General features: G+C 42.3%; 1 protein-coding gene across 4 annotated transcripts; it reads right to left on the bottom strand.

Annotated features, from left to right (window-relative positions):
- Nucleotides 1–81: 81 nt before the first annotated feature.
- Mmp1 (Matrix metalloproteinase 1) lies at nt 82–22,805 on the bottom strand. Of its 4 annotated transcripts, none has more exons than XM_066744939.1 (10): nt 22,147–22,805; nt 12,209–12,332; nt 9,981–10,088; nt 7,775–7,926; nt 7,386–7,688; nt 7,135–7,297; nt 6,917–7,053; nt 6,514–6,834; nt 6,156–6,420; nt 82–2,053 (listed from the first exon to the last, which is right to left on the bottom strand). In XM_066744939.1, the coding sequence occupies exons 1-10, from the start codon at nt 22,276–22,278 to the stop codon at nt 1,908–1,910; spliced, it is 1,851 nt and encodes a 616-aa protein (XP_066601036.1). In that variant the 5' UTR covers nt 22,279–22,805; the 3' UTR covers nt 82–1,907. The 4 variants fall into 4 exon arrangements, with proteins under 4 accessions (XP_066601036.1, XP_066601038.1, XP_066601037.1 ...); XM_066744941.1 differs by having other exon boundaries at nt 83–2,053; nt 6,333–6,420; XM_066744940.1 differs by having other exon boundaries at nt 1,911–2,340.

The following is a 22,805-nucleotide window of genomic DNA, read 5'->3' as shown; positions in this document are numbered from 1 at the left end:
TAAATTTTTTATATTTTTATAGAAAAAATACAATTCTGATTAAAATATAGTTAATTTTATTAATGTTTATGACAATGAAAAATATATTACAGTGGAGGTTTTTTTTAAAATAGCCAAACACAATGCTAACATGGCAAGTTTAGTTCTTAGCAGCGATATGTAACAAGGCCTTGCACTTTTCATTTAAAAACTAATGAGCAAATTAAGCAGGGTGATAAAGTATTGTTTACAAATACTTGAAAACGTTCATAGTATGTCTTATTTCGAGAAGTAAAACTTTAAAAAGGGGTTAACAAAGAATTTCTGTTAGGATGTATATTCTATAGATATTTTTGTCCAGATGTTGACTAATATAGCACAAGGCCTACTTAGAGTTTCTCTTATGTTTTTATTTTGAAAAGCCGGAAATTTAGTTTATAATTAAGTACTAGCTTATTTTACTTGAGGTTCTGTTCACGAAGGTAATTATAAGATACATTTGTAAAAAAGAAAACGGTTAATATCTACAAATCGTATAATGATTTTTACACATTAGAAAAAATATTTTTTAATGAAATACTATACTTTACAAAGCGTTAATTGCTCGTATAATGTTTAATCAATTAACTACATAGTCACTGGTATTTTTTCATTAGTATAATATAATAATCATGTAATAGAAAAACTATCTTGTAAAATGTTTTTGAAAAATTAGAGGTTTTTATAACAAGCTGCATTGAAGTAGTTTGCAATATTACTCGATTCGGTATGTTTTAATAATATATATAATTACAAAAATATTTTTAAGGCACTTGCACGCATAATAACAGCTATATACGCTATAAACTATATAGTATAAACTGGTAAAAATACATATATCATAAGAATTATAGAGTTCTCATTGTAATTATAATTATTAAATGTACTACTATAATAATACCCAACAAGTCGCGAGGATCTCGCATTGCAAACAGCTATTACAAACCAATCAAGCATCTTGAGTTATGATATAACTCTATAACACTTATGTTAAATCGTTTTACATAACTATCATTTTTTACAAATCCTTCCTGTTTGCCAATGTAAATGATTACTTATGCGGTATATTAATCATGTACTTTTGGTATATAAATTTATTTTCGTATAATCGCAACGCAGAGATTTGCATATTGTAGAAACTTTTCATCGTATCTGCTACTTTGGACCAATATTGCTTAGAAAAGGAAACTTATGCAGTAAATTTAGAAGGAAAATATACAAATTATATCAAGCGAATAGTAAAAAGATTCCAATATAAATGGACTTTAAATGCTTTCAACTTCGCGCGTAGCCTATAGATATATATAAGAATATACAAGTTACATATCTAAAATACTTATAGGATAGACATAAAAAGTTAATTATCATCACATTTCATACGAAAAGGTCCTCAGTTTCATAAACCTGTTCTTCGATATCGCGATCTCGACCAATCTCGTGGCAGGATAATTATCGCGCCCTGCGCTTCTTCAAATTTCCCGCCAACTGGACAAACAGCTATAGGTATATATGTATACACACACGTATATAAGAGTACAATTATAGCTTGTTTTTTAGTCGGAGAAAAATTCCATAGCGTAACCACAACGAATCCCAATGAACCGGGACTCTTATCAAAGCTATTATTGATATCGCTTAACAGGTTTGCCGACTAAGCCAGTTCATACACGACAGGTGATTGAGGAGAGTGTGGTTCTTCGTAAAATTGGACTAAAAGATGACTATATGAGAACCACCAGGCAGTAGTACGGTACGGTGTGTGTGTGTGTGTGTGTGTGTGTTTAGGTGTGTGCGTGCGTTTCGACAAGAAGACGAGCGAGTCGATAGGTCGAAACTCTTTTGATGTATTTTCCAGCGTTGTGCGTATCTCGCCAATTGGAAATTGCCTTTCACGTAGCGACGAGGAACCTTGCGATAATTACTGTGATTATGCTAAGTAAAAATCCCCACTTGTCCGTTCTCGTGGCAGAGATGGTTGCAGCGTAGTTACCGGCGCCTTGATTCGATGACGTCACTAGCTGTTCGTCAGTTCCTCCTGTTTGGGTTTTCATGGAAATGTGGCTTAATTCGTTGCTAAGCCAACGACGTAACTGGATTGGCTGGCTCACCGCGCGAGGGCTTACGAGCGACCAATCGCGTTCGCCCCTTGCAAGATTCGTCAAGGGCGCGCAATTTAAATATGGAATACTCTCACAACCGTTGGCTCGTCGTTGTTTGGAACTTATTTGGCTTGTGATCGGTTTGGCACGTGTATTGACCGTGGGTCGCTCCCGACTACTCACTTTTGTCCGAATCGGTGCGATCCGAAACGGAAGGTGTACTCTGTAAATATGTTTTCCCCCGATTAATTTTCATCTATCCCCTTCGCGTTGTTACTCCCGTCTCTTCAAAACTAGTATCCAAGCTTCCCCAGTTCAGCTCTACCTTATTATAGCCCGATCAAAACACACCACACTTTCTTCTTTCTTCTCTTTTTTTCTACTTGGACGTGGTTCAACCGGGAGAGAAGAATGCGTGCCGAACGTTAAAAAAAAGTACAATGTCGGTTTTCATGAAAATATATCGCTTCAATCTTGAATAAAAGTCAATTGCTAATTTCTTCTTTCATTCGAGAAGCGAAAATATTCTTTTTAAAACCAACACTCCTTTTTCTCGTCGTTCTTGAGGATAAACTACATAGTGCAAAGCGAAAGAACGACTACTCGGTCAATTTTGACTTATGCATGGTGAAATTTAACAGAGGACGAAGAAAAACGGATGGGTTACTTTTCTATATTCCAAATTATAAATATTACTCGCTGCAAAAGAGTTATCGGTCGATAATCATAGGAAATTACTATATGCAGGTTCGGCGATGTTGTGCGAATCGTAAATTAAAAATCAAACGAGTGAATGACAAGGATAATGAAAATGATTATGTGTATAGGTATGTAGAGCGACCGATAACTTTGATTGAAATTTCTACTTGGCTAAAAGGTGGAAGCGCATGGAAATAGCATTGCTTTGAGAATCAATTGATCTATGCCATTCAATTTTCCACGATAATACATTTACCAACGGAGAATATCGATTTAAATACTCATCTGAGGTCGTTACCAAAAAGCTAATATTTCTTTTCTTCATAAAATGCGATTACTATTTCCAGCATATCTTTATTAAGAATAATAATTGGAGGGATTATGGAAATAATAAAAAGTAAAAATGCAACATGCCGTTCTGCTAATGAATAAATCAATATAAGTGAAACGAGTATAAATGCTGTTTCGCTGAAAACTTAAGAGTGCTCTCGTGCAAAAATAAAAAATACACACACTAGAATAAACTGTAAGAGGATAAAAAACACGTGCGAGTGAGTAAAAGAGTGAAGGTTCGAACAAAACTAAAAACACACAGTGGAGAGTATTAATTGGGAAGGGTTGAAAAACTTTGGATGAGATTACGTTACGTTATTAAGGGTCGTGGAGAGTTTTTGTAGAGTTGTGCCTGTTAGAAGGGAGTCTTTTCTATATTATATACTCTATTAGTCTATTATATTAGATCAAGTTCCAAACAACTCAAACCGCCTTGCGCCAATTTCAAACCATGCAATCATATTTTCATTTGATTTTCTTTCTTTTTTTTGTTTTTTTAAATACTCCAGTGTACACTTTTCGTATACACGATTTTCCTTGCAAGCCCTCGTGTTGTGAAAGACCACGAATCGCCGACAAGAAAGTTGAGCAAGACTGAATAGTTTGCAGCTAAGCGAAGCAATAAATAAATTACAAGCGAACGACGATACCGAAGCTTCGGTTATTCTCGTGAAAAGAAAAGCTTGCTGAACTTTTTTGTCGGCTTTTGTAATGTGCAAAAATAAATCTAACGGGTGCTCCAAATCGTCAAACCCCGAGTGCATGGATCTGTATGAGATTTTACAGTGCATTTGACAGAGTGCCAATGGGTTAGATAAGAAATTCTAAAATTAAAATACAAATCCATGCAGGCAATTTTTCTTAAGACCAAAAAAACTGACGAGACTACATTTTGATGAATGAAAGATTTTCTGATATACGTCAGAGGAGGGGAAAGCGTGCGATAAGTATTAAAGCGAGGAATGAGAAAAATGCGATTAATTCCAGACGAGTGTAGCTTTGTACTCGAGACGTATCGTATATATATATATATATATATATATATGTATATAGGACAGAGAAAGAGAGAATAAAATAGCGAGGAAAGTTCAGAAAACACAGAAAAATTAGCTTGCGTAACCGTAGCCGTGCTGCAGCATTCAAATGCAGCGTTTGGAAAGTATAAAAGAACAAACAAACAAATACTGAGTAATAACAATAATAATAATAAGATAAATGAAATATAGAAACGTTCTTATTTCTAGAATATTTACTCTTTTCCAGACTGGATACGGTGACGATGGTACTTTGACGACACTATGGATAGCTATATATTATATCCATTGCTAAATAACTATGTTTTTTCTTCTTCATTTAATCAATATAGGCTAATTAAAAGGAAAAATTGGCTAAAAAATCATGCATGTTTCCTGGCTAGTAGGCACTCCGGGCTTTTACGAGTAAACGAGGACTATGAAGGACTGTTCACATAAAAGTTCGAGTGAGGCTGAGAGAGATATTACATGTATAACTGAGAAGGACAGAAAGCATGAGAGGGAACGGAGAGCTGCTTCGGAGAAAATTCGCAATTATTCGTCGTTTTTATCAGTTGTTTGCGTCTTCCGCAAATTGATAGCGAAGGTAGAGCATGATGTAACGAGAATACCGAGTCGTGCCATGGCGTACCGTGGATAATCACAAATGACGAATTAAAGGTAAATGGAATTATGCATTCTTCGTTAATCGGTTAGTCGTGATCGTGTGTCGGTGTGTGAGTCCGTATTTCATTATGCAAACCAATATATCTGTATATACTCTCTAAAGTAACGTTAAGCTCGTCTCCATATATGTATACTCACACACGTGTTGGGGGGGGGGGGGAGTATTCTTGAAGAAGAAGAAGAAGAAGAAGAAGAAGAAGATGATGATGAAGAAGAAGAAGAGGAGGAGAAGCGAGTTAATGGTGATTAGCGTTAGTTACGTTAGTAGCAAAACTACAGCTATGAGTGAGTACAGTGAGTAGAACCGCGTTAATTATTCTGGCCGAATCAATAATCCCTAAGCAGTTACGTCGATCGATTCGCAGTCCATCGCAGATCAAGATACAACTTTTGCGCGTTTATTCCTATCTTTTACTATTCGTCGCGAGAATCAAGGGTCTGGAGAATACTGTTGCACGGCTCTTTGCAAAATTATTCCGGGAAAGCTGGGATTTCGTCATGCGAATTGCCGCTGCTGCTGCTCGATTCGGCCTACAAAATTAATCGCTTATTATACCACGCTGCGCACGTTGCATCACATTTGGGCGTTATTGTCAGCGCGCTCAAGTATGCGTTTTATTAATCCGGAAGAGCCACCGCAGCTCGCCGAGTCACGTGCTCCTCGTCGTACCGTCTTCAGGGTACAAAATTTATTCTTCTACTTTGTTATAGCAGCTGTACAATATTTCTCGTAAATCGTCGCGTGTAATTTGGAGAACGCTGTGCTACATATATATAGTTGCATTGTAATCTGCGATAGACTCAGCCCTAAGTACGTAGTAGCCAGGTGTAATTTTTTTACACCGAGGAGGATTCGGAGCTTTCGTATAATTTTCTGTCTTGCTTTCTACACACTTTAAGCCATCGGTTCCACGAGGGGAAGCGATTCAACCACAGCAATTACCCACTGTTATATACACGTGTACATATAATAAACCCTCGGAGATTATCAAACTAAGAGATACTATATGCTATATACAAAGTTTGTATTTCAGCAAAGATTTATTTACAATCTTATCTATATGTGTATTTATATATGTATATATTGCGTTAGGATAGACTCGTCGTTTTTCTTTATTGCTAAATATTTACAAAGGACAACGAGCGTCTATTTACAGATCCATGTTGAGAAATTTGATCGATCGAACAATGATCGAGTCGTTCGATACTCTCCCCGCTGGTCCATTTTTAGGGTTTTTAACAGTGGGTGGTAGCTTTAGGAGTGGATCGAAGCAGTGTCAGACAGAATTGCCGAAAGCCTTAGTACCTGCGTCTAAAATGATGTCGCCTACATCGGCTTCATTCTCGTCGTTCGCACGATCGCGATCGACCTCGTCAGGGTCGTCGTGACCTTCTTTCACCGGTTCATCACCGTTGTCCAGATTGGAAAAGGGATACCGATCCTCGGTTTCGTCAGCATAGTCAAACCAAGAAGGAACATTACCTCCTCCTATCGTCCCTTTGCTGGCGGATTTACAGCCGAACCACCAGTAGGCCGTCGCTCTTGGGAATGCAGGCTCGGCATAATCCACCTGAAAGGTCATCCAAATTGTCCATTTCATTCCTCATGCTTTCACACACCGAAGACTTTAGTGTGCAAAGTGCTGATGGAAAAAAATACTTACGGAAAAGGTTCGATCGTTGAATCTGTAATACGCGTTGTTCTTGAAGAAGTATGTGTATCCGTGATATGTTAGAGCCGCGTCAACGTTATCGGGAACTCCTTCCCAATTGGAAATCAATTTCGGATAGGTATTCTTCACAGGTGGCGATTGAGCAGGATCGAAACGCCAGAATTTCGTTCCTTTGTAAAAGTAAATCTTGCCGTTTCCGGTCCAAACGGTAACCGCGTCGATGTTATCCGGAACTCCGGTGAAACCATCGCTGATCTCTTTCGGATAATTACCGTCCATGCGCTTGCCGATGTACCTCCAGTATTTCGATCCCTGAAACACACATTCGTTGTATTATTATTATACTCCTTCCGCTTGGACGAATCTCAATTATCGTGCAGAGAAATGTTTGCACCTTGAAGAAGTAAGTCTTTCCATTCTTGTAGGTAAAGGCAGCGTCGATATTTCCCGGAAGTCCTTTCCACGAGCTCGAGATGAGTTTCGGATAACCAGATTCGATAGCAGTGTCGGTGAGTTTCCAGTAGTGTTGACCTGTGCGGAAGGAAAACATGTTTGTATTATTGTTATATTAAGGTGAGAAGACTGGTCGAGACGAGACCTCGAAGAGCTTACCTTTGAACACGTAAGTGGCACCTTCGGCGGAATTGAACATAGTGTCGACCTTGGGGTCCATGCACAGTTCAGGATCCTGCACACTGGGTGGAGTGGTTGTTGTTTTAGCCACGTGAACTCCAGGACTCGATCCACTGCCCCTGCTCTTGCGACCGTACAAAGCCTGTCGAAGAGAACAAAATTGTATTTCGAACATTCTTTTAGATTCTACGAGAGAAGAAGAACAATGATTTATTTATTTATCCACTTACCGTGATACCTTCAATATCATCCTCGTCAAGTTCAAAGTGGGGCTGGTAGCCACGATAGAAAGGGGCCATCAGGGCTGATTTCATGTCGCTGTGACTCAGCCCGAGGGAATGACCAAACTCGTGGGCTGCAACTTGAAAAAGGTTCGTTCCACGGTAACTATTGGCCGTCCATTGTTCAGCGTCGTCGAAATGAGCGTCCCCACCGTAAACCGGAAAATAGGCGTGAGCCAAGGTACCACCCGGGCCATCGAAAGGGTCGCCATCCCCGTGTTCTCCAGTCTCGAATCTTATCTCGATGTGGACCTGCGGAAGAAATCGCCTGGTTCGAGCATCAAAACTTTCTCCCATCTTTTCTCCTCGAGCAAATCTCGCAGTTAGCAAAAGAATACCTGGCCAGACTTCTTAGGGGTGAAAGTGAGATCGGTCGCGCTGGACCAAACTTTGAACGCTTTCGAGATTTCCTTGTCGACCGTCTCTTTGTTCAGGTTCCTCGGGTACTTGCTGATCTTGTACGTGAGGTCTTTCACTCTCCATCTGGAACCTGCGAGAGAAAAACGCAAATTCACCATAGAGTTGCGACAGCCTCCCGTTGTACGACCAGACCGAGAGTGCTTCCGGTTATATTTTCGCGCCAAAAATCCGACAACCTTTGCGACCCACGTTATTCGACATTCCTATATATATATATCATAGAGCTCCAACCATTTTGCCGTGATATTTTCCATCGGTGTAGCGTATCCACATCCGGTTTCAACAATGCGTTGTGTAAAGTTTTGCGGAACTTCCTGAAGCGTTCCGTGCGCGGTAGCTCGTGTTTGTTGCGATTGCACCTCTAAAAATATCGACGCCTCGCGTGTTACAGCGAGTTCTGGATGGGAGGCGGAACGATATACGCGATGTTGCGTCTCGCGTATATAATACTCGCGCTCCTTGACAATTAGCGTTGTGCTCTTCTCTTCTTTACTCGTTACGCAACTTATTGACCCATTCGTCGAGAATCAGTTGCATCTCGAGTACACACACACACACACACACACACACATGTATTGCCGTTGACAAAAGACGGCTTATCATTGGCGGAGATGACATCCTCCCTCGGTATTATATTTTTTCGCGCTGCTTATACGCGCAGCTTTAATGGACAACGGCACGCGAGAGACGCGAGCGTTGGCGTTCCAATTGCAAAGACAGATGCCGCGCAGATAAGAGCGCAACCGACTCTCGTTCCAACTTTTCCATCTCGATCGCGCCTGCGATATTTACTTTTCTATATATTCACGCGTTTTTATAGGAAGCGTGCATCGTTGATCCCGTACATTCGGACCTTCGAACCAGGTTCAGTGTCACGGTTAATTTCCCATCAACCTCCATTTCTAAGTCTATTTCTACTGGAAAAATTGTTAATCGATCTGTAATCCGTTGCTTGACAATTTTTCGAACCGCTTCCACTCGCGTCTGACTCTCTAAATTTCTCTATCTACTTCGGTTGGTCTTTTCTCGAACCTCACGATAGTGACGCTCTGGTTTCTACAGCTTTTTATTGTTTGGTATCGTATATATATATATATAGTGTACCGCGCATGTGTGATCTCGAAACGCAACGGGATTGAGCGACAAAGCAAATACGTTACCGATGTGCACGATCCGTTTAATCCAAATGCTTTTATATCGGTGACCCGCAATGTTAATTAGGCAGGAAGTACAAATAATTTCTCTACTGTGCGTCCGACCATTCCACGAGATAAATCGAGGGAGTATTTTTCAAACGGTATATATACACCGTTTCGCAAGATTGCTCGATTGAAAACGATCGACTAGATTTTTCACGATTCGTGTTTGCTTTTTTCTAAATAAATAAGATTAAAAAGGTAGCAGAGTGAATACCCATAGTAATTGATATTTTCCGTATATTTAGACACGACAAATTTCGACAGATTGTTCCGACTGATTAGATAATCGATCGCTCGCTCGTACAAGCCAGTTACATCACCGACTCACTCGAATAAATCTGTTACACTTTCGCGTTCCAATTTATCGATTTCGATCGGCACGTCTCTTCGGAGAGCCAAACTGATTCGCCTGGTAAGAAACGGATGGATCGATAACTCTATATCTCCGAAAGAAAACTAAAAACTTCTTTTTCCATAATTGCATAATAATGAATCAAGAGCAGAAATCTGTTTTCCATGTTTTAAAATCGTTCTTCTCGTCAGTTTTACGTCAACGTTCTTCGTAATTTGGCAATATTTACCAGGAAGGAGATTCAGTAGCGTTTTATACAGGAAATAACCGGGCGATGTTTGTAGAGAATAAAGATGTTTCTTTTCGTTCAATGAAAAGCACAGGAAAAGCGTAATTTGGAGAAGCGTCCGTTAATACCAGAAGCGAGCGATTCGCTATTATGGTTAACGCGCGGTGCGGCCTGGCGTGGATGTACTTGCGCTATGCAGTAACCGGTTACTAAAGAATGATTCGGTAAATAAGAGAGCAACGTTGCGATAATTCTTGTGTAACCAACGTCGCAGCGTAATAAATAGCACGTGTACCGTGTCATGACTGGAGAGAAAAGGAGCTTTAGGGCGATTCTCTTCCTACCTTGCAACGCGTATCTCTTTGATCTCCCATCGGAACTGGCACCAACTTTGTCCTTGACACCGCATCGAGGGGAAGACATGAGGGTCACCGTGTCGTTGTCCAAAATTCCTGCAAACAAAACAAAAAACATTTCTTATATACATGCGTGCTCATTATACGTATCGTCGACCATAATTCATCGCTATTTCAACAATCGATTTTGGCTCATCAGCCTGCAAACACTCAGGACTTTGGAATTTCTATGATTCCCAGTATTATTCATTATTTCATTTTCTTTCCACGAAAATGCATTTTCAACGCGACGATTAGCCGTTCGCTTCGATGTTCCCAGTCGCTTTGTCTTTTAACGATCGTGCGACAATAATATATAAACCACTCTTTCGCGAACAATACTAAATTTACCTTGCATCATTTTTTATATCTTCCACTCGTTCGATACTTTTATTGGCATTACGTATCATCAATTTGGTATCGCAGCTTGTGATGTAACTCGACGGAGGGGAATCTTCGTCCTTACATTTTCCCGTTAGAAATTTAGCATTTTTAAAGGGGAGTCCTTGCCTCGAACGTTGCAAATACGTAGCATTTACGTGGTATTAATATTTTCGAGGAAAAAAAGTCGATATTGTGCAGACACTATTATAAATCAATGTCCATCTATCACTGTTAGCTTATTATTATCCAGGATACGAGTATATTATCGATGAAATTGCAGAGCTAAAGATTCCTGCTGATCGTTATAAACGATGAGAAATCGCAATGACGTCTCCCGTAACAACGATTGCTCTTTTGCAAAGATAATAGAAAAACAAATAAATAAACAATTATCCTTTATCGTGGATCGCCATTAAAAAAAAAAAAAAAAAAAGAATATTGTGGATTTCGGACTTTAAACGAGGCTCGAAGCAAGTGCATCGATAGTTGGCACGATGAGTCATTCTTGTAGCGCCAGTATATAGTAACTTCCGATTTCATCGAACTCTGACTCAGACTCGAGCATATCATCATCCAAAGGAGGGGACCCACTTTTCATTATTATCTTCCATGATTTTATCGTGCCCCGTATAATTTCTGCCAGCCAACGTCCACGCATTTTTCACTCGTAAAAATCTCTCCAGTCGAAATCTTGGCTCTTCTATACATATATATATATATATATATATATATAGAAGACGTACGGAATTTTTATCATCGGTGCATCCATGTTTTCCGTTAGAACGACTCCATTATTAGCAAAAGTCCAGTTTGACGAGTTTCTCGATCCCTGGTGTCAAGGCTAGGACCTTGACAGTACCATTGAGGAAGGTTTGTTCAACGAGCTGCTTCGCCTATACGTCTCACAGTCAAATGATCCTTTGTCGGTGTCTCACTTTCTTTTTCCACTGGCTAGACTCGTTCTGCCTCTCGAGGCCCACCGGAGCTTCGTTCTTCTTCGTGGACTCTGCGCTACGTGAGTGTCCGGTGGTCCTTCAGTGTTCCAGACGTTCGAGAGTGCACTCGATCGTTATTGAAACAGAGTAGAGGGTGGGGGGGGGGGGGGGGGATGATATTCAAGCAAGAAGATGGCGAGCCCAAGAGTGTCGTTTGCCATGCTCGAACCTTGATTTGATGCAACGATAAAAAATATTTTGTTTCTACTTATACGAAGGTCTTTTTTATTCAAGCAATTTTTGTTTCTAAAAATAAACTCTAATTGGAACCGTGAGAAGCGTTGGATCAATCGATTACATGGACACATTTGTTTGTAATTGAACGTTGCACACGCCACATGTTTTGTGGTCCCAATTGCAGGCATTGTCCGTTAATAACCGACGTTTTTCACTACCGAGAACTACCTGGTGACTTTTGGAACCTGGCTTGGATATACTAGCAATTTGACTTTATCCCCATAATTCGGTGCACCATTATTACATCTGAATGTGTATATATATATATATATATATATTTGTGAGTCACGTGCACGCGACGCTGAATAAATGCACTCATTGCATTCTGGGTGATTCACGATCGGCAAACATCCACACTACTGCTGTCCGTTAATCCGCGAACGTTTTAGCAGGCGAACTGACAAGGTCGAGCTAAAGCACCGACGAAAATGGATAATTGCGCCTCTTCGCGGACTCGTAATGGAATTACGTGAGACCGAACGAAATTTGTAAATCCCCTTCTTGCTAATCATCCGAGGTGGGAAAAAAGTCAATTGCTTATACGAATCATTGGATACTTACCGGTCACGTTGAGACCTGCGAATGCTTGAAACTCTGTGATCGCCTTCACCATCGTCTCCTCCGAAAGGATTCCGCTACTCGCTGGATTGGCCGGTGGCAGGTAGCCGAATTGAGAAAGATACCTCTGTTGAGAATAAGAGAGAGAGAAAGAGAGAGAAACTGTTAGATCGAAGTTTAACGATTTAACGAGGGAAAATGGGACGGAGTGTAAAAAATCCGTTTAAATGTTGACCGAGCACAATCGACGTTAAATTTTACATCGGCGTGCTTTCGAGATTATTGTCATATCTGCAGTGTATGAAGATTTATTTACGCTCCCAAGGTAAAACGATCGCATTGTGAAAAAAGCATAGAAAAGGCTCGTGCTCGCTCATTGTTTGAGTGTGACATATTACGGTGACCTTGAGTCTTTATTGAGTACCGAAGGATAAGTGACTAAAGATAGGAACCTTCCTTATCCAAGTGTAAACTCGCGAAAGAGCCTTTGCACGCGTCCTAATCACTCTCATCCTCTTTAGCCACTAGATAAACGCTCTTTCGCGACGATCCGTCATTTCAGAAAAATATCGCTCGAGAAATCATTGACTTTTGCGAATCTTGCTTCCACCGGAAGTCCCTAACCGAGAGAGGATGCTGGCAAACGGAGAAATCTATTTGTCGTTTATAAGGATGCTGCAATGGCGTAGGAAAATATGGGAGATCATCATTATACCCAATTCGTAGGAAATTGCGCGCGCGATGCGCAGACGGAGCGTCATTTCATGAATGAGTCATCCTCCATCCACGAGGTTTAATGCGAAATGATGGCCCGCTGCTGGACCTTCCGCATTGATAGAAAATGTTAATAAGCAACCGCTGGAATCCAGATATCGCGCGCGCGATAAATAGCGCAAGGCGAATTTCGTTAAATCGCGTGTCGTTGATCGTTCATTCACTCTCTGGGATTTTAGGCCTGTTTTATCGCGAGAAACTTTGCCGAAAATCGAGGGGAAAGCGTATCTGGTCGGTAAAGAAGAGATTCCCGCGCATTGGCCGGGCACGCGTTGCGCAGATGACACATTTGGGGGGACTGACCTAAACATAACCTCAAACACACTCATTGGATATTTGTATTCCCTTTTTATACGCATCTCTTTCTCTCCTTTACTCGCACTTTCTCCCTCTCGATCGAAGCTCATTCCGAGAATATACGAATCATAACCTTGGAGAAATCCTCTCTTCTTTCTCAATGTTATTCCACCAAAGTGCCTTTATTCTCTAGAAATTATTGCAGCTTTGGAAGAAGCCAGATCGTATTACGCGATTCTACGCTATGTAAAAATCCTGAGAAGTTGGTTGGTGCATTAACGGGAGCCTTAGAGTGTTGTCTCGGAAGGAGATTTGTCATCCGTTTCATAAATCGTTGTGTGTCGTATGAGTCACGCTTGGGCGATCGCGAGCGAGGCGACAAAAAGGCTTACGATTCCGTTTCCTAAGCAGTATAGAGGACTCGGGACAAATTTCGCAATCGTGCAGCTTCTGGGAAGCGAGGATTTTTATGAATGAACGTAAAGCGTAGCGGGGTACCACGCACGTGCGTATATACGTGTGACGCGGGAACGGAGACACTCCCCCCTCTCCCTCCCGAGCCTCTTACTCCAACCCACCACCTCGCGTTTTCATTCCCCTCCTGCGTCTCTATTAACGCACCTACGCGTCTCGCGATAAGCTCATAATCAAGCTCTACCGTGAGCTTTTACATTGCCTCATTGAATCACGCTTTTGCAAGTCTATTACCGCTGTTATTCTTATCAGTATTTTTGCATTTTTGCGCCTCCTACCGTTACGTATTTGCACTAACACGTCCACGCTCGGTTTATAGGTTACGTTCGCGTTAAAACCGTATCGTAATGGTTTTTTAATATTTTTCTTCCACTTTTTTTCGTTGCCCGTGTATCTCCAAGTCTGTTTTTTTGTCGGATTTCAGGGTTTATCGCTATGGTAGCGGAATGTACAAGTGTGCAATGTTCGCCGTAGTTCTAATGGGAGGGAGGGGGGGGGGGGGGGGGTGACGGCCTCTGAATCAGACGCAGAGTTTTCTGCGAAGCGGATAGTGACTCGACCACCGATGAAACCGTTCGTAATCGCGACAGAGTGCTGCGTTCCAAGGACCCTTGTCTCGTTCGAGTCGCTCGTCACAGGAAACTCCGCTCGAGCTTCGTGGCCGTGAGACTCGGACGTTTCGTATTTGCGATATCTGCCAGCTTGTGGTCCATAACAAACACGTGCCACCATGGAAAGCCCTTATCTCACGTTTTCACGCGTGACCTTGAGCATGTCCCGTCGCTCTCCGTTGAAAACATTTCTCCGAGCATTTTTCTCCACTCGTTAGCACACCTGCAACCATCATGCACGTATTGCCAATTTTTCAACGAAAAATGGAGACTTTTTTTAGCAGGTAATAACGAGGGTACGTGTGAAAAAATGGTGGAAAAACATGGTCGGAACTCGCGTCGATTATACCGGATCTTGCCTCGAGTAGAAATTTCGGCCAATTACGGACCACTATTTCATCGTCTACACTAATATTGAACTCTCTACATGGAAAAGCACAGTTCTACTGGTGTTTGTGTGCGAGTTGTCTCTTATTTTACTTGCAGATCTCTTTCGCGGTGACTTAAATATACACTGCGAGAGCTTGTACATCAGGTTGATTTACCGAATTTTACCATCTCATGATCCTTTCGTATAACGAGCTCGACATCAAAGATTTATGTCTGAATAAACAGCCAGCGTTTCGCCCTTCAGGGTCAAGAGCATCGAGCACGAGAATATCACTCGAAAAATTAATATTATTAATGCGTTGTGATTCTCCCACTATAGAGACTAACCTTTCTATTTTTAACGAATCTAAATTCAATTACTAATTTGTTAATAACGAATGTAAAATTGTTATAAATTTGTCAAAAAGAAGAAGTAAATTTTTGCATGTCACAGTGCATATAAGGCTGTGTATTAACGGTTGGGAGGAGGATTTTAATTCTCGTAGGGCTGTTCTTACTTAATCATTAATCTTCGACCATATCTATGCTAGGCTTTATATACAGCGATAGAGGTGCAGGGGTGCTGAATGAGGTAACTGGGTCAACCGATATATTCCTCGAGCCACCACTTTCGTCAGGTAAAGCAGTCGGGTGTTTCACGTGTTCTTACGTCGTATTATGCAAAACGTACTCCAATTTCATTGCACGTAAAACAATATACTACCGCCTCCTGTCTACTCAATGCTCTCTTTAGAAAAAAAGAAACAAGAACCATGTTGGATCAAGAAGAAAATTAGATAACTCTGTGGTAGAAAAGAAACATCGTTATCGTTAAATTTAGTTGAGAAGAGTATAATAGTGTCTACGCCACGCATTATCGTGCATATCTGCGGAATGTTATCAGTTATCTTCGATAACAGCTCGCGGCTATATTCTTCCACTCGCTTTGGCCAGAGTTGCGGAAAATAATGAAGCGTCTAGTCGATGGTGGAAGCTTCGAGGAATACTCCGTGCGCTTTTATAGCCACTGCAAACCTTCTTTGTACAGAATACGCGTGCTCCAAAATGCACGTGTCTTCGTGACTCACGAACCAAATGCTTTCAAACAGCACAAAGCTCGCGAGGATGCAGGCTCTCCTCGACACTGCAATATATTATTAATAATATTTTTCTACCACGAGAGACTAAGAAAAGAAGATTATTGTTATAGAATTAAGAGATTTCAGCGGAGGTTGGTGGAGAGTTGCCAAATGGTCTCGCGACTACCAAAATCCACGAATTTTATACGTATCTCATCACAGCAATAATATTTTCCCGCGTCTCTGTACAACCGCGCGAAAAGAAATTTATCGTTTCGTAGGTTTAAAAATGGCGGATAAAGAGCGAGTCGAATCTTTGCAGTAAACCAACAATTTGCTAATTATTATTATCCTCCATTCCAACATTCCTCGTTGCAAAAATATTATTAACAATACGATTTTACCCTGGAGAACCTTGAAGAAAAAAGGATTGCCAGGTTATAAAAGCGAGAGGTCCTGTTGAAAAAAGGGAGAGAGAGAGAGAGAGAGAGAGAGTCTTATTGGAAGATTGGTATACACAGGGAACGAGTGGTCGTTGGGTCTCTGTGCAGAAATGCCAAGTGTCGAGTGGCGAGTGCCGGGGAGCATCAGTGCCAGCAGTAGCGACGACCCCGACCTTGAAGAGGTCTTTGTCGACGGAAAGGCCATTAGTATTCCACGCCCTCGCATCTTTTGCCAGACGTTTCTCGAATATAAAGGGAGCACAGGCTGCGCGTTTGCTTTGTGCCAGCGCACAATAATCTCTCTCGGTGTGTTCTCTCCGTTCCTCGGTTGCACTCGCGATATACGCGCCTCTCGCTCTTTGTCGTCGTTTCTGCTCCGCGGGTTCACGCTCCGTCCCCAACATGGGCTGCGGCCAATTTGCTCCGCGAGAAATTGACGGGGCCACATGGATCAAGGATGAGACGCGTCGTGTAGAGCCAGCTCCTATAACCCACTTCCCCCTCCCCCTCCCCTCTTTCCTCCCTCTCATCCTGACGCCGTCACAACTCTTTCACGCTAGGAGCGCACCGCGTAATTTAGCTCCATCAATCCTCTCTCCTCTTCTCATATTCAGCACGTACGTTTCTTAGCTACCAATTAATTCCAGTCACCCCCCCCCCCTCCCCTCTCCCACTCTATCGCACTTTCGATACCGTTACGACAAACGCGATTCTTCCACTCTCGAGTGGTCGGTCCGAACAAGCGCGATATTTTTCCACTCGCCTTCGCAGCTTTTTCTCCAATTTTTCTCCCTCGGTCGACTCTCCGTGTCCGCGCGTCTGTGTGTGTGTGTGTGTGTGTGTGTGTGTGGGTTTGGCAATTGTCGAGGAAACGACGTGCTCGATTGATCATATCGGTCGCTCTTGTTGATTTCGTTCGGTCGTTATATTCGTTCCGTAAGTTGGCGAATAAAAAGCTCCTTCGCAATTCGATTCGCTTAACTATAACGAGTGTCTTATGGTCGTGGTTCGCAAATATCGCTCTTTTCTGGTTCTCCAGTCTCTGGCACCTTGCGGAGAGAAGCAAAAGTCGATTTTTCTCACACATATATATACATGCTCGTCCATGTACGTGTCACCATCGCGCTTTCGACGTTTCGCCTTCTGTCCGCAGGGTTATAAATAGAGTCTCGCCTCGGTGCCGAATTTCCAGACGAGCAAAACACGCTCCAGCTCTCGAGCAGGTTCTTGACCGAAACTGACCTTACGTGACCCATCAGCTTTCGATCGGGCCAACGCCGGAATTTTATTCAAATCTCGGCCCATGCAGCACCCGCAACTTCGTACCATACCGAAACCGTTTGAACCGTTTATCGCGCATCGCCTCGTTTGCAGATAGCGGATCATCGCTGATCCGAGCGCGAATCTTTCGGAGATCTCGAAGGATTTCGACGAATCAACAAGGTCCCTCGCTCGAAATCCATCCTTATCCTAGCAAAATGCTAAGCAGTTTACTCGGAAGGCGCGTCGCTTTTTTCCAAATTCCTCGCACGTACCTTTCACCGATCTCTCTCGTTTCGCGAAATCTCCATAACGCGCGAATAACACGTGTATATTAAAACCACAAATTTCCAACTGGCATATCGGTCTCGAGAAAATATATTTCAATCTTGCGGCTAGAAATTTTTCATCCAGCGTTTAATGCGTGGGAAATTTTCGGAAGCTGCGCGCTGAACATTCTGAGGATTTTCGTTTGACCGGAAGTGCGTTGACCCGCCATAACGGACTAGCGAACAAAGTCGAAACGGATCCGCATGGATGGTCGATAAGCCGAGTGTGAATCACAAGAATACGTATAGCTATAACGAATGGTGAATCAACCATTCGTGCATGTGTGCACATAAACAAGTACGTTATAATCGCGATCGATGATTTATTGAAAATTACATGTACGATTCATACTCGAACACGGAGTGATTTTTTTTCTCAATGAAATAAATTATATACGAGAGAATTAACCTTTGTTTAAGAAATAATAGAAAAAAAAAAAAAAATAAACACGATTCTATAGAATACAACGGATGAGAGCGTTCGTTGAAAGGTTGATGATAAAAATTTGGATGATCGACGAGTCTCCGGACGATCCTTATGCAATCGAGGACGGTAGCACGTGCGGATTCACGTGTCAGTTGCGTAAAGACGCAAGCGCGACCATTGGGAGCACGAAGGAGCAGCGATTTCGCGAGGCAACGACAAAAATCCGACAGTCACTTGGACGCGTGATGCTAATCACTCGAGTAGCGTCCAATTAACCCATCGAAAACACCGTTAAACCGGTAAAAAAAAAAAAAAAATCTGCAACATTGCATTAGCGTGTCGCGTCCATTAAATTACCGAGTTTGATAAATTAGGATATCCTGATTCTCCTAAATCCTGCAATCGCGTGAAACTGCAAATTCAATTTTCGTCCCCCTCCACGTCCCAACCTTTCCTTATTTACCAGCACGAAGTAATTCCCCCCACTCTACAAACTACTGTATATATATATACTTTTGACACACGGAAAAACAGTCGAGTCGCACACGCTTCAAGCATTAAACAATCGAATCAACCCAATTATTGTTTCGTTTTATAAATTTAAAACTTTTGATCATTCCTCGATATTCCGTTAAACCGAGAAACTCTAAAAAATCTTTAACACTGTGTATGGTATATGCTCTCGCACGCAACGTGAGCTCATCGAGTTTATTCTTTTCCACGAAAATTCTCATTAAAATTTTGCCAGGCGATTAAAGTACTGTGACTGCAGGGGAAGGTCGGTGACTAACGGGACTCGACGATTTATCAAACGCTCGCATCTTTCTTTTATATGGATTGTGCGAGAAACGACACTTTTTTTACACACGCCGTATCCACGTCAATCTATATATATATATATATATATATATATATTGTTGAAAAAATCTCGTAGAAGGAATTGCCATGTGGTACACAACGTCGTCTAGGAATAATTCGAGTGGAGAGAATAGGAAGGAATTAATTTGGATGTTGCGCGCGGGAATAACGTTGTCCGACAAGGAGTTTTTACGATCGAGCGACTCGGAGAGGGAAGAATGCCAAATGGTGAGGACGAGTGGAACGAAGGATCCGCGGCAATCGAAAGACGATAAGAATACATCTATGGCCGATCGTTAATATTCCGATGACGGCCGATTCGTGTGTCGACTGCGGATCTCCGATGACGAAGGCCAACGATTCGCGTTACAAACGCTCGTGCTTTTCCGTGTCGAGCACATACATTATTTACTATTTCCTAGTAGGTGCGTCCGCGTCGGGAGCAAAATGGACGAGGATGTGCGACTCGTGGCCCTGCGTGTTTGTTTGCGCGAGAAAAGAACGAGATTAAGGGGGGTGGGGGGGGGGGGGGGGTTTGGGAAAAAATTTGTCCTTATCAAGCCAATAATTGAACGTGTCAACGGATCTTAGGAACCGGCCCGGCAAACGATGATTCGACCCTCCTCTAATTGAACTGTGTGTATCAGGGTCACTGAAACAAGTCACTGTGTTCGCGTTTCTCAGATATAATATTGCGAACATCCGGCCGGGGAGGTTCTCCGACCTAACCCGTCATCGCGCCTGTAGGTGCACTCTTTAAACTCGGCGACTCGCCCGGCCGCAGGATACGAATCGCTGCTGATCGAGGAGAGTCAGAGTCTCTTTATCGATCCGATCCTGGAATGCGCTGAAAAAGGCTCGAGAGTCTACGGAAAATTGCCTCTTATTTTGCGCAGAGATTCGTGGCGAAGCGATGTCTGACCAGAGTGATCCTATTTCCACTGCCTACGTGCCTAGCGCATGCAGTAATCCTTATACTACTTGCTCGAGGCATTATGCACTTAACCCAATTTACGATTAACCCCGGAGCCTGCTTGAGAATTGACGGAAAATTCAAGGAAAACATCTTCGCTTGATCAGCAGAGTCCAATTTCGTGAATTTCCAAATTCTCATTATCAGTGTTTTACTATAATGTACTCGAATCTCTTTAGCCTTTATAGTTTGTAAACTGCTTGATAAGGGTTCGTTGCATAATTAAGCTTGAAAATGTAGTTCAATATTGACTTTTCTTCATTGAACAAACCACGTCGAGTCGGAGCACGTAAACGCAAGGGCTCGCGCGCTCCTTTAACACCAAAATAAAGTCAATCTCGAGTCGTTGTTTGTTTTAAAAGATAATTATCGCGTTATCGTGATTGCTTCAGAGTCGAGCGATGCGTATCATCGGTTATTCTCTGACTCGTGTGCTTCGTTTCAAAGTGCGGGGGAGCTCACGAAATTTATAATTATATATATATATATATATATATATACGATTGGCTCGGTAGTCGGATGGCAAACGACGTGGTGGGGGGAATGCATTTTTCAAAATATTGCAAAAAATATTAAAACGATTGGATTGCTTTTTGTTTCGAGAGTGGTGCTTCCGATCGATCGAAGGCCACGAAATACAGTCGTTTATATACGAGGCAGAGGCTGAACTTTGTCAGCCTGTGCAGAATGACGTCACGGAATCCACCTTACGTCATTAAGCGAACCGAGTCGAGCCAACCGGTTGGTGCGATAATAGATTTTTCCCTGCTACATTTTGCATAAACGCGTTTGGTTTCTTCTGCACGCACATTCCTATATACAACAAAGTGTCGAATAAACGTCCCGATGACAATCGTCAAACGTTCCTGATTGGACGTCGGGAAGAAAAATCGTATCAGCGCCACCTATCTCGAAGCACGACTCGTCGTCCAATTCTGCAGAAATCATCCGAACGATAACTCGAGAGGAAGCTTGAAAAACGTGGAGTTTTAACGAGTTTATGCCAAAGTTGGCTACGATCGACCAGCGAGTGACGCGAGGACGGCTAATTCCAGCGGGAAAAACTCGTTTTGCTAGGTTGAGTTGGGTCAGGCAGTACGCTTTGTAAAGGTTAGGTTGGTTCCGCGATGGACGCGCGATAAATACGAACGGAAGGCAAAATCCATTCTGGTTTTAGGAGAATCAGCGTTAACGGTGATCGGTGCGTATATTTCCGAGAGTCACGCGTGTACGAACGAACGAGAGAAAAACACTCGAGTATTGCTGTGATATCGCGCGCGTGACACATTGCAAGATTTTTTCCCTCGCGTACCTCATTGGCTGTTATCCTCTATCACTGATTCGTCCGAGCATCCCATTGGACCTCACCGATATTCGAACGTGCGACTCTTAAACACGTTCCAGTTTTACACTTTTCCGGCAGAAACCAATCGCTTTGGCCTTCCTATCGCAAGTTTTTAACCAGTTAATTGTTAAAACCAAACTGATAATAGGGGAATACTTAAAATATGTGCGCTTCTGACTGATAAGAATCATTACGAAAATGAACAATCAATTGGCTCGAAATTCTTCCAAGCACGAGTTTCGCGAACCAGCTGATATTGCAAAAACCAAGAAACTATTGTATAAATATTCGTGTAACCGATAAATAATAATTACGGGAACAAGGATTGTTTTAAAATTGCTGCAGAACCGAAGAGCTCGGCAAAGCGCAGCTAATTGTTAAAATTAAACGAACGACGGAGATAATAATAAACGCTCGTGTAAAAGTACAAAATGCAATAAATTATAGCAAGAACGGTAGATTGGAAATTGCAAAAGTTTGTCGAACCAGCTAATTGTAAAAACTATAAACGGACAAGGAAAATAATTATAAATGCGCGTTTGACCAATGATAAAAGCAATTAGCAGAAGGACAATTGGTCGAAGGAAGGAATTTGGCGAAGCAGCTGATTGCCAAGATGAAGCGATAATGGAAAATTTCTCACGTCGTCGCTTTGTTCGAGGAATCAAGCGCGCAGAGAATGAAATAATAAAGTTGGCTCACCATGGCGCCAGTTTCCGAGATGGTGGAGGGTGTAGGGGCAGTATGGGATTCCCAGGCTAAATGGGACAAGCAAAAGAGTGCCAGGAGCAGCCGGACATTCTTGCAGCCTCTTCCGGAAGTAATTCTCCTCATGTCGCAATCTCTTCGAGCGCTTCACTCTCGTTTCAAAATCAACAAACTATTTTCCTCCACGACACTGTTGTTGCGGCCACTCGCGGACTTGGCGAACTTTCAAGGTCGCCCAACTAGGATCCAACTGGAAATTCTCTCGATCCTCGGGCTTGACCGGAGGTTTCTCTCGAGGAAGCTCTCTCCTTCACAGGGGACGAGGACTCTTCCAGGACACTTTTTTCCTCGGCCTCGGATTATCAGCTTTGCCACCACACTATCGATTCGCGCTCCTTTTCACCTGGTGCACGAATCTCTCTCTCTCTCTCTCTTCTCGCCAGTTTTCCCTCCGACCCTTTTTTTCTTTCAATATTTTCCGCGGCGTCTTCCAGTCTCTTCCTCCACTTTTGATCGAGCTAGACCCAACACGAGAGTGTGGTCCCACGACGAGGGAAAATTCTCGATGGAAAATATAAAGAAAAAATAATAGGAATAAAGAGAGGAAGAGAAACGGAGACACACACGCGCGTCCGCGAGTTTCCAGCGCAGTC

The sequence above is a fragment of the Prorops nasuta genome, unplaced genomic scaffold (genome assembly GCF_024137725.1).
Source record: "Prorops nasuta isolate Cenicafe-Biocafe unplaced genomic scaffold, Cenicafe_Pnas_1.2 PNAS00053, whole genome shotgun sequence".
In the NCBI taxonomy this organism is placed as follows: Eukaryota; Metazoa; Arthropoda; class Insecta; order Hymenoptera; family Bethylidae; genus Prorops; species Prorops nasuta.
Note: the sequence above shows the minus strand (reverse complement) of the source record. Positions and strands in the feature narration are given on the sequence as shown.

Excerpts from the sequence above, each read along its gene's own strand:
- Mmp1 (XM_066744939.1), bottom strand. The coding sequence starts at position 22,278 with ATGAGGAGAATTACTTCCGGAAGAGGCTGCAAGAATGTCCGGCTGCTC. Across the intron at positions 7,927-9,980 it reads AAAGAGATACGCGTTGCAAG|GTTCCAGATGGAGAGTGAAA; the intron begins GTAGGAAGAGAA and ends TTTCTCTCGCAG. Across the intron at positions 7,298-7,385 it reads ATGATATTGAAGGTATCACG|GCTTTGTACGGTCGCAAGAG; the intron begins GTAAGTGGATAA and ends TCTCTTCGACAG.